Raw genomic sequence first — 12499 nt, forward strand, 5'->3', positions numbered from 1 at the left:
CAGATGTGGATCCCATTTCCCAGAGTTGTGACCTCAAGTCAATGGAATTGCCTTCCGGAATGAAGCCCAGATGGTTTCCAGGAGCCCTGAGGCTCCCTGACTCTTATATTAAGCTCACATATCTCCAGGACTTACGGATTGACTTTTCCACCTTCTCCTTGATGGAGTAGATCATGATCTTCTCAGTGGAGTCCGAGCTCCGTTTCCAGATATTCTTCAGCAACAAGGGGTATCGAGTAAGCCTGTGTAGCGGGGCCACTAGCAGCTCAGGCAGGTGCAGCCGTCTGCACTGTTCGTTTTGCTCACACCACTGGGGAAGGCAAAAGCAAAGGCATCAGAGTACCACCTGCCCCATCACGGCACTGAGAAGCCTGGACCCAAGAAATTTTCAGAGATCTGAAAGGAATGCCCCTGCCAGGTGGCTGGGAAAACTTACAAGCCATGGACTCACCTTTGATTTTGAAAACTCCATTATAAACTGTCTGTAGCAAGCATCCATGTACCGGTGACAGATTCAGGGCCTGACCCTGGGTTCTTAGGAGTGATCAAGAGAATTATTGCACCTTACTGACTAACAGTGTTACTTGCCGGTTAAAGAAAGGCAAGGCTCCTTCATCTGTTTTGCCTTCCTAAACCGGTGATGATGGCAAAGGACAGCAGACCCAGCCATATCCCACTGCTCAGTTCTCCTAAACGGGGAACTGAATCAAGACTTAGATGCACAAAAAAGTCTTGCTTACACGTCTCATGGAGAGTTTGATTTTGCCCATTGGCTTCTCCTAGTCTCTGGTCCTTGAGGAGAGTTCTGGTTTCACCAGTTTGATTCCCGTTCTTATTGTGATGCATGATTAGGAGCATTGAGAATCAAGACTGAAGAGACAGAAAAGGGGAATGGAAGGAGCTTTGCTTGTTGGGTCAGTTCCTTGACTCTTCCTTGCTGGGAAGGATCAGGGCAGTGATCAAAAATGAAATCTGAAATCCAAGAGGCTAAGTTGAGCCACATGATTCAGAGCAAACCAGAAGGAGGAGAGAGTGAAGGACGCACCCACAGTTGTAATCTGGAGTGTCTGCAGTTGGGGTTTGGGGAAAGAGGCAGTTCTAGAGTATGCAAGCACAGGGGGAGACGGGAAAAGGAAGATGTATTGTGATGAGCTATACCCCGGAGTTCTATAAGTGATCTTTGAGAAACACAAGTAAATGGGACAATAGCTTTTGCATTAGTTTTGTCTGTTAGCTGCTTCTTGTTCTTCCTTTCTTTTTATTGTTTGGTATTGGGGAATTGAATCCAGGGGTGCTTAACCAAGGAGCAACATCCCAGCCCTTTTTGATATTTTGTTTAGAGACAGGATCTCACTGAGTTGCTTAGGGCCTCTTTGCGTTGCTGAGGCTGGCTTTGAACTTGTGATCCTGCTGCCTCAGCCTCCGGAGATGCTGGGATCACAGGTGTGCGCCACCATGCCTGGCTGATAGCTATTTCTTTGAATGTGACACTTCCTTGAATATAAGAGCCCTGGCTTTTTTGAAGGTGACATGCTGCGTGGAGGCAGATTGCTAGCATCTATGCAGAAAGTACGTTGAGGAGTATTGTTGACGGTATATTCTCTTCCTCTTCACTTACCCACCCGCTCAGGCCCAGTCGATCCTGAGTTCAAATACAAAAGGGTTATTAATATGGGCAGAATATTTGTGTTCCTTCAAAATTCCATATGTTGAAATCCCAGTGGGATGAAATCACGAGGTAATGAGGTCACCAGGGATATCAGTGCCCTTATAAAAGGGGCCTCAGACAATTCTCTAACTCTCTTCCCAACCATGGAAGAATTCAATGAGAAAGCAGGGGACTACAATTCAGAACCTGACCGTGCTGGCGCCCTGACCTCAGATTTCCAGACTCCAGGACTGTGAGGAGTAAATTTCTGTTGTTTTGAGCTCTCAGTCTCTGGTGCTGTGGGATAACCGTCCAGATCAGCTATGGCAGGGATCCTGCCCTCACATCAGTATTTTTCTGCTTTAGACTATCCCTCATTTTCACCTTTATTCTCAGTTCCTGCCCAGGTGAACTCCTTTGCCTTCTGACTCTTCAAGGTGGTCCTCGGGTGGGTCAGGTGCACTGTGGGAGGCCCCCCCTGCTTCCCCAGAGATGTCCCTATACCCAAATTTAGTTATTGCACTTCAGAGATTTAGGTACAATTCAAACTCCCACCAATCCAAAGCCCTCCCTGGATATTAACAAACTTATGGACATTAAGATTGTAATGGCTTTGTCTGGCTCTTGTTTCACCATTTCTTCGCTGAACAGCATGAGTCGATCACAGCCCCTCTGTCTTAGTCCATTTTCTGTTGCTGTGATAGAATATCCAAGATTGGGTAATTTATAAAGAAAAATTTTATTCCTTACAGTTCTGGGTGTTGGGAAGCTCAAGATCAGAAAGTCATATCTGGTGAGGACCTTCTTGTGTCTGGGAACTTTCTGCAGAGTCTCAGGGCAGTTCAGGGTACCACAGGGCGAGAGAACCAACAAGCCAGAGAGCTGGCTTTTATAACAAAGCCACTTCTTGGATAACCTATGACTCCATTAATCCATAAGTGAATTAGTCCATTCATGAGGACAGAGCACTCATGATCCAGTACTTCTTGAAGGCTTCACTGGTTCCCACCTCTTAACCTCTCTGAGTCCTCATCCAGCTCCCAATGAGTTATGGTGGGGACATTCAAGCCATGGCACCCTTGGTTGATTTCTTATGTCAGTTTTCACTGTGAAGTCCCCTCTGGCCAACCGTCTTGTGAGTATGTGTTTAATTTCACTGGAGGTTTTGGGTTGTAGAGAGGGGTTGAATACAGAGCACACAACCCCACCCCCCCATGCCCCCTACATCATTTTCTTTTCCCATCTTCTTCGTTGCAAAGCGTGCGCTGTCTCTTCCCCCTCCAAATCCTCCCTTTCATCTCCTCGCCTTCTGCTTAGCAATTTGCAGTTCCATAGCTAGATCTTGTCCTTGGGTGTCTCGCCAGCCCCACTAGCTGCTTTATCAGGTGTTGCTTTGAAAAGATTCAGAGCTATGCAAGAGGCCTTAGTGATAAGTAACTCAGAGAAAGATCCAGAAGAGATATCAGAAGGCTTTAGTGTTTTGGGAAGCCTCAGAAGAGAGAGAAAAAAATGTTGGTTGAAAATTAGAAAAGTTCTAAGTTTTTCTTTCATCTCTCTATTTTGGCTTTATTTTTTCATGTCCATTAGGGAAATCAAAGAACGTAGAGATATTGGACATAAAAGGCTTTTTCATTAATGGATCTAGATAAATGGAAGCTACTTTTTATAAAATAATACATACCCGATGTGTTTAGAGGACAAATGGAAGGAGTTAAAGGGGCACAAATAAATAAATCTGTCTCGGTGGGACTGTTATGATTTAGATGTGGTGTCCCCAGAAGCTCACATGTGAGACAATGCAAGAAGGTTTGGAGGAGAAATGATTGGGTTCTAACCTTAACCTAATCAATGAATTAATTCCTGATAGGATTAACTAGGTGTTAGCTGGAGGCAGGTGGGGTGTGGCTGGAGGAAGTGGTTCATTGGGGGCATGGCTCTGGGGTATATATTTGTATCTGGAGAGTGGAGTCTCTCTGTGCTTACTGATCATCACGTGAGCCTCTTCCCTTGGCCACACTCTACTGCCATGATGTTCTGCCTCACCTCCCAGTGTATTCACAGACCCAAGGAATGGAGCCTGCTGTCTATGGATTGAGACCTCTGAAACTGTGAGCCCTCATATAAATCTTTCCTCCTCTATAATTGTTCTAGTCGGGTCCTTTAGTCACAGCAGTGAGAAAGCTGACTAAAGCAGGGATGCAGCATTGGGCTGGGACAGTCAATATCCTTAGAACCTCGGGACGTTTACGTATCCTCTTCAAAACTCATCTGCCAAATGTAGATAATGATAGTAAGCACCTCATGGAGTTGGTGAGAGGTTTTAATGAGCTGATCCACACAAAAAAACATCGAACCGTGCCTGGAACATCCTGAAGTTCTAGAGTTCCAGACCCCCTGAGTTCTAGAGTTCTTAGCTGTTGTTAGCGATTGTTATTCTTAACTATTGTTAATTGAGCTACACTAGCAGACCTGGCCCAGAGTCCCACTCTATTCTGCTGCATCATACTAACTGGTTCCAAAATAGTGGGAAGAATTCTACTCCCATCGATGAGCACCAGGATAATGTATGTAATGTACATAACATTCATAAAGCCCAGCCTCGTGTGGGACAGAGGGTATATAGTTCCCAGTGCATTCACATAGTCCAATTTTAGGCCATCATGCAACATAAATTTAAATTCTCTAAGGAAGGTGTTTATATCAGGGAATAGTGAGAAGATGAAGGTCAGCTTCAGACAGGTCTGATTGAGAGTCTTCTTTGTGCCCCAGAACAACATATCTTATAGCAACTTGCCTGATCTGCTCAAGCTCCTGAAAATGGGAATAATATCAAATTCCACTGAGTTATTGTCAAGACAAAGAGGTCTCAGATGTCTGGTACAGAGCACGGTGCAAGGACTTAACGCTGGCCACTCTTCGAGTGTGAAGGATGCTTTTGTTCTGTGCTATGGGGCTGTGGAAGGCAGATTCCCCTCCAGCTCCTTCAGAGTCTCTCCCAGGCCCCATATCTTTATTTCATGAGGCTAACACTTCCCCGAGGAGTTGGAAACAGTGCTAGTGTAAACAGTGTTGAATTTTTTAGAAATTAGATTGAATTTATTTTAGCTGATATGTAGAAATTTTAAAGAATTATACAAACTATGGATTTCCATGTGATGCTGTGTTGCATGCATCCATTGCATAATGTTTAAGTCAGGTTCCATGTATCTTTCTTTGCCTAAAGACCTTTACATGGTTCTTCACGTGCTGTCTATTGGCTCTGAAAATGGTGTGTAACCTCTCTGAGCCTCAGGGAGTCATGAGAACAATGCATCAACATCATAGGTTTGTGCTAAGAACTAGAAAAGTCCCTTGTAAAGCATTCCTCATTATAAAAGCTTCATGTGTTATCCTAACAGCATGGTGTTCTTTGCTCCCTTCCCTCAATATCTCTGGATGCTGTATGTGTTCCACAGACTCATGTAAACCACCCTTCTCTGTCACAATTCATGTGGGATTTTTCCATCGTTATTTGAAAATGGTAGCTGGATGGACCTTGCTACATTAACCTCTCCCTCCAGCTTGGAAGGGAGAGAAATGACCCAATGGCTTCCAGGGAAAACATGTGCAGCATGATTATTCTACATATTTGGAAATCCAATGAGCTTTCAGTTTTCAGTTTGAGTAACAAAGACAACACTGAAACGCTGAAGCAACAAAAATAAGCGCAACTCTCTTTGCCAAGATCATTTCCCTTTTCTTATCCTGCCACACCCAGGCTTCCTGGCACGCTGAAGCCATGGCAAAGGCCCACGGATTCAGGGCTGAGTCACTGGGAACCGCGGCTGTCTTTTCTGCCAGCCTCTTACAGCTGCAGGGGAAGGAGGGTTTTCTGGAAGGGCTTGGACCATTTTCTCTGAATCACTACTGAACAGGTACAATTCAGGTTACAGAAATAACAAAGGAAGGGTCAAAGGATTGGGGAGAGGTCCAGAAAAACTGGTTCCTGGTTTACTTATTAGCAAATGCTGAAGACCTAAAGACCCCCCCCCCCCCACACACACACACAAGAAAGTCTTTCTTGTAATGTTTTTGGGACCCAGAGATACCATATTGCACAATTCCAGAAGCAACACTTAGATTGTGCTCTGTGAGCTACTCTGGGGCGGGGAGGGGGGTGGTGGTGTGTACATGTAGAACACAATGTAAACGGTACTTCTACTTTTTGTGCTATAGGGCTTTTCTGGCACCAAATCCTACAAGGGTCAAATTTTCAGTCACCAACAAAGCTTACATTCTTATTCCGGTTGTCTCCTTACAAGGTACCGATTTCTACCAATGCACAAATAAAATGTTTCAAGTGCCAGTCAAAATTTGAAAAGGTGACTCAGATGGTGTCATGCTTCCAGATGCGTACAGTTTAAAGTTCCTCAGTGTGAAGTGGAGGGTGTATTTACAAGGGAAGTAGGATTCCAGTTATAATGTGTGGTAGCTCATTTAGTTCTCTTCTTTCCCAATAAATTTGGGTATCAGAATTCCCAGTATCTTTGACACCCTAAGAGTGTTAGGGAAAATATCGAAGAAGAAGAAGAAGAAGATAAACTGGTACTTTACTTTTAAATAAATGCTGAAGTCATCTCTCTGCCTCAGGCTCTCAAGATAAAACACAGCAGCAGAGTAATTCAGGCAATAGGTCTGGTGGCTCTGACAGAGGCTCCCTCGGAAATACTGCAAGAGGAGGAGAACCAAGGGCGGTTAGGGAGAGCACAGAGCCCTGCTGACTTCCTCCTTCCCTTCACTAGAATAGGGAAGAGCAAAGGAGACTCCATGATCCTGCAGGAGCTGTGACTGTGTGAATTAGACAGGAAATCTCCACAAGAAACATTCCTTTAAAAATTAGGGTTCTCCTGGGCTGGGGCTGGGGCTCAGTGGTAGAGCACTTGCCTAGCACATGCAAGGTGCTGGGTTCAATCCTCAGCACCACATAAAAATAAATAAATAAAATAAAGGTATTGTGTCCAAAATACAACTAAATTTTTTTTTTTTAAAAAATATGGTATTCCCATAATAATATTAATACCTCAATAAATAGTCTCTCTCCCACCCCCTTGTTTAAAGAAAATTCGAGTCAGGACTTCTTGATTTAGTTTACCCTTTGATTTCCACTCAGGCTTTGTTGAGGCCAACACAACCTGCGTGGTACCAGTGACAAATACTGCCTTTGATTTCAGTGCCCGTGAAGGTTGAGGGTAAGCTTGAGTAGGTGGTGAGTAATCAAGGCAGCGACATTCACCTTTTCATCCAATGTTCTTAAAAAATGCTCATTTGTTTAATTCTCCTAGTTTCTAAAACTATAGTAACCTGGAACATCTCTCTCAAGTTCTGTATTTGAAAGTGTGTTAAAGACATTTAATAAAGAGTCTATTAATATCTCATTCTTTAGCACACTTTTTTTTTTTTTTTTAATGAGAAGCTGGTATTTCTCCAGACTGTTTACTAAGAATTAAATTTAGAAAATCTTTGACTTTTAAGGAATTGAGAGCACCTGAGATTTTAACTAATTCCCCAAACTTTACATTCTCTTTCTTATTTTTTATAGCTTTTAAAGTTTAAATCTGGTTTCAAAGTTGACTAAAGGATCCGCCTACTTCATACCTAACTTCCTACTTGTTTTTACCTTGTGAAAACTCCCCTTTCTTCATATCTCACCTTCAGGATTATTTTCCAGGAAGTACTTCCTTCCAGTAACTGCCCCACCTTCTGCCCCAAAGTAGAAGGTTTCCTTTGTTGGATGCTTATAATAGCTATGTTTTTTTTCTGCAGCATTCCTCTGAATTTGATTATATAATCATTAGTCCCATTATTGGATTAATTTCTCTTCCTTTGGACTGCAAATTCCTCAAGGCATGGAGCTTGTCTAATTTTGCATATTGTGTACAGAATATCACCCTCATACATAGCACTTACTAAGTGCTCAATAAATCTCAGTCTATGACTTTTTATACGGAGTATAAGAATTCAAATCTTGCTAAATGTCATTAGATAGGAATTGGGTGAAAAAGGTCAAAGTAAAAAAAAATAGGTGGGGGGTGAGGTCAAGAAATAAGTAGCACTTGTCAAACCAGGGCTACCAATTTTTCTTTTCTCCTCATTTCACATGCAGAAATATTATCAAGGGTACTGACGGATTTGAAAGTTTATTTTGTTCCTTTCTGAGGGACTGGCACTTTTGTTACAAGAACAATTCAACCATGTAATTAGTGAACACTAAACTATTGCCATGAATATTGCTTTAAATTGAAGTCATTTAAAAAACAGACTTGGAAATGGATTTTCCATGCATGCAGATCTTTGTGTCAATAAAACCCGGAGGAGATGTGACACTGGGAAAACAAAATCTGCAAGTTATTTTTGAAAATGTTGATTGGTGCAGAAGGGGATGGTTCCTTTGTGGGAGGGTAGTGGGAAAAATTTCCCAGAAACCAAGAAAATCAAGTAGCTATGAACAACCATCCTGGGAGGTGGGTGAATTCATTGCAGGAAGCTGAGCTCTCTCCGAGGGATCTTACCTTTGCAAGCACAGAAAGGAAATCCATCAATGGTGAAGTCTCAGAAGCTTCTACGTAGACCTTGATGATGCTGAAAAGACTGTTCACAAAACCAAGGCTTGTCTAGAGCCAGAGAGAAAGAAAACAAGAGTAGGCACACACGGAGGGCTGAGGGATAAAAATTTGATGAACCTCAAATATCATTCTTACAAATGCTTCCCATTTCAAATTCACCTCCTAGCAAAATATCAAAGATTTATTTTACTCTCCTCTTAAATTATATATATATATAAAAGGAGGGTAGAGAGCAAGAAGGATTTATTTTTAAAGACTTATATATATTATGGTATATATAATATTACAAGTTTTTTTTATTATACTTTTTATTATATTTATTTTTAAAGACATATATATTATATTTATTTTTAAAGACTTATGTATATAACATATTATATACCTATTATAAGTCTTTAAAAATAAATCCTTCTTGCTATCTCTCTACCCTCCTTTTTGAAAGATACTGTTCACTTATAATATATGTGATAAAAGGATCTTCACTTAAAAAATAAACATTTATAAAGATGATGGAGATCTTAGGAATATTTCTACTTTCTTAAATAGTCATGGAAAAATAAAAAGTGAGGGTTAAGGAATATCTACAATCTCTTGGAAAATGTTGGTGGATGTTTAGCCATCCTTATAAATCTGAACTTCTAATCATCAGATTATGTGGGGATAGAAGATGTAATAAAGCATATTTCAATTTCCATTAAGGAATACAAGACCTGTGGATGCACCATGCATGAATTTTCAAGATCATCTGGTGAATTTTAACACATCCCTACTTCCTACTTTGGCTCACCTGAGTTAACTCCTCCAGGTTTGCAAAAAGTCTCCATAGATCCACATCCAGGAGATATTCGTGAATTTGAAGATATTTTAATGTATTCAAAAAGATCTTAAAAAAATAAATGCATATTACTTTTTGTTTTTAAAATTTGAAGCATGCCCTTTTCAGAAACTTTAAATATAATCCTTCTGGGTATAACCTTACAAAACAATGTAAATATCAGTATTCCCAAGGCTGAAGAATTACCCTCCATACAAATCATGACATTTAAGCTTCACAGAACACACGGGAGACGTGCTCTTCAGTGCAATGTTGCTCCTCATGTGAGTCCTGAGAACATGTCTGTGGAACATGATCAGTCCAAATGGTCTTGCTGCTTTCTGGGGCCAAGGAGTCCCAGAGGCTACCTTCTTGCCAACAGCCCTGACTGGAGAACAAAACAACTCTCCTGCTGTGTTCTCAGTTATTCTTTCCTCTGCCAAACTCCAGTGTTCTTTACTTTCACGGAATTAGAAATAGAAAATTAGTGAGTGAAAAGCTGAAAAATGGTAGAACGTTTTGAGTTGGATCAAGGTATCAAATATTCATGAAAACGTGAAGGGAGTCTGGGTTATTATTACTTGATTTGATGCTTTCACATGACAGGGGAACTAGACAGAAAGGGAAGGAAGGAGAACCACCATCCTCACAGATAAGTTGCTCTTCTACAAACTGAAGGGAGAGCAGCTAACGGGCATAGGAATACTGTGGATATAATGGATGGGCCACCTTCGAGGGGACAAAGAATTCTAAGGGTGAAAAGATGGGACAGGAGATGGCTAACTTTCTCTAGTTCCCATCCCCCAATATTTCATTAGTGCAGTGTAGAGGGTTCTTTTTTTCTGGGGGGCGGGGTGGTAGTAATAGAGATTGAGAACTTAACCCCAACCCTTTTATTTTTTGTTTTGATACAGGGTCTCACTAAGTTGCTTAGGGCTTTGCTAAACTGATGAGCCTAGCTTTTAACCTGTGGTCCTCTTGCCTCAGCCTCCTGAGCTGGGATTTCAGGCATGTGCCACCATGCCTGGCCAGTGTGTGGTTTTTGAACATGGATGAGACTTGCTTGGAGGTCTTGTTAAACCAGACCTTCACCCCCAGAGTTCTTGATTTAGTAGGTCTGTGATGAATCTGAGAATATGCATCTAACAAGTTCCCAGGTGATTGGGATGTAGCTGGTCCGAAGGCCACATGTTCATTACCATTGATTTACAACTTCCCCAATCCTTATAATACTGGTATCTGGAAACCTGTCAGTGTCCAAACATTTAAAACAGTTAATTGTAAAAAAAACAAGAACTCATTATAATAGCTCAACTAGGACAATTTAAAAGAAATATTCTTTTTGCTTTTAAAAAAGATTCATTGCTTTACAGAACATTTTTCCATTTTTAAGAAATACTGAGTTCTCTAGTATATTTATTTTACCATTTGAGTTACAAATTTTCAATTCATAAGCAACTTTGGGAAACTTGTTGATTGGTTGATTGTGAAAAGGGATGTACATAGTACATATATATTTAAATACTCTGGGGCATTTGAAAATATACCTTTTTTAAAAAAAATATTGGGAATTAAACCTGGGGGTGCTTTACCACTAATCTGTGTCCTCAACTTCTTTATTTTTTTTTATTTTGAGACAAGGTCTTGCTAAGATGGCTGAGGCTGGTTTTGATCTTGTGATCCTCCTACTTCAGCCTCCTCCTTTGCTGGGATTATAGGTCTGCACCATGGTGCCTGATGAAAATATGCATTTTCTTAAACCAAAAATGACAGTTTGGAAAGTTGGGCAGCTTACAGTGGGATGGAAATTTTTGTGCTATTTAGTAGGATAAGGGAGGTGCGTTGCTCAGGGGTTAAAGCTCTGCCGCGATCATTTGCTGGTTACCATGGGGTTGGGGTGCCCTTCCCTGATAGCAGCCTAGTTTTTACCTTAGTATCTTCTCCTCCCCAGGGAGCACACATGCCACATCTTACTCCCAAGGGATGGGCCTGGATTACCTTAGGTCAATTAGCATCCCTTCCTTATCTAGCTAGAGTAGTGGGTTTAGTTGTGAGCACATGATCTACACTGTCCAATCAGTATGGATCTCAAGATTCAGGCCATCAATGCAAGAAGATCTCTCTCTCTACCTGCTTCCTCTTCCTCTCTCTCTATTCATGAGTTCAAGGTCAGCAGCCATTTTTGTGACTAAGAGAAGCCAGTCATGGGAGGAGGCTGATGCCACAGAAGGTGGGAATAAAAGATGAAAAGAAATGTTGTCCCTGGTTTTGAGTTCTTTGATCACCCACTCTTGAATTCTCTCCCACCTCTGAACTTCACAGGCACAGGAGCCAGTAAAATCCTGTATTATTGAAGCTAGTTCTCTGTTAGCTTTTCCTATAAGCATCCTAACCAATATGGACTCTAAGTTTCAATTTGTGGTTTAAATTTTGCTAAGTAAGGTACTTAGTGCTGTGACTGTCAATAAATCTTACTGATAAAAAAACAACTGACACTCGCACGTAGCACTTAACAGATTTCAAAGGAAACACTTTGATCACCACAATGATTTAGTGCATAGCCAGAGGTGGCATAGTCACTCCCTTTTTATAGCTTAATACAGGGATCATCAAACTATTGCCTGCAGGCTGTAAATCTGCACTGCCACCTGCTTTTGTGAAGTATGTGGTACTGTGATCCTGTCGGTCGTGAATATTCCTTGACATATTATCTGTGGCCATTTTTGCACTGTGATGGCAGAACTGAGTAGTTAAAACAAACACCATGTGGTCTGCAAAGGCTGAAATATCTACTATTTGGATTGCTCTGGTTTCAATGTGTTCCCTGAAATTCATGTGCTGGGAACTTAATCCCCAATGCAACAGTGTTCCGAGGTGGGGCCCAAGGAGAGGTCACCAGGGCTCTGCTGCCAGGAATGGATTAATGTTGCTAACGTGGAGAAGGTTCATTATCACAAAGTTGTTATGACAGTGAGTTTCCCTCTTTATGACCTCTCTTGCCATATGACGCCTTCTGTCATTTTAAAGGCATCAAGAAAGCCCTGACCAGATGCATCTCCTCATCTTGTATCCCAACCTCCAGAAGCATGAGCCAAATAATTTAATTTCTTTTCCTTGACAGATCACCCAGTGAGATTGTGTTACAGCAACACAAAATGGGCTAAGATAAGGATCTTTACTATAAATGACTGCCAACCTCTGGTTTAGGACATGGAGGACTAGACTTTTCAGCAGTTACATGAGAGTTCAAAGGCAAATTCAGGGTTTGAACTCAGGTCTCCCAAAATAGTGCTTTTTTGCTGTGAGCGCCCAGTGCTATGGGCAGAGGCAACCTTGGTAGTCACATGGCCTCTCTTGTCCTACAGTCTTGGAAGAAAGCTGCTCCCTTTTCTCCTTGCTCTATGGTTCTTCTATAAGGAATCCTCTGCTCTGAGT

General features: G+C 41.6%; 1 protein-coding gene across 4 annotated transcripts in view; it reads right to left on the bottom strand.

Moving 5' to 3' along the window:
• Positions 1-12499, bottom strand: part of LOC114088460 (pleckstrin homology domain-containing family G member 7) — a 46613-nt gene that overhangs the window by 18342 nt on the left and 15772 nt on the right. For 3 of the 4 annotated variants that reach the window (XM_071609649.1, XM_071609648.1, XM_071609651.1), the window contains exons 6-9: positions 9038-9133; positions 8197-8298; positions 6242-6355; positions 136-310 (exon numbers count right to left, since the gene is read on the bottom strand). In XM_071609649.1, the coding sequence (XP_071465750.1) occupies positions 136-310; positions 6242-6355; positions 8197-8298; positions 9038-9133 (487 nt within the window). The remainder of the gene's footprint in view (positions 1-135; positions 311-6241; positions 6356-8196; positions 8299-9037; positions 9134-12499) is intronic. The other variant, XM_071609650.1, reaches the window with a different exon arrangement.

This window comes from Marmota flaviventris, chromosome 3 (assembly GCF_047511675.1).
Source record: "Marmota flaviventris isolate mMarFla1 chromosome 3, mMarFla1.hap1, whole genome shotgun sequence".
NCBI lineage: Eukaryota > Metazoa > Chordata > Mammalia > Rodentia > Sciuridae > Marmota > Marmota flaviventris.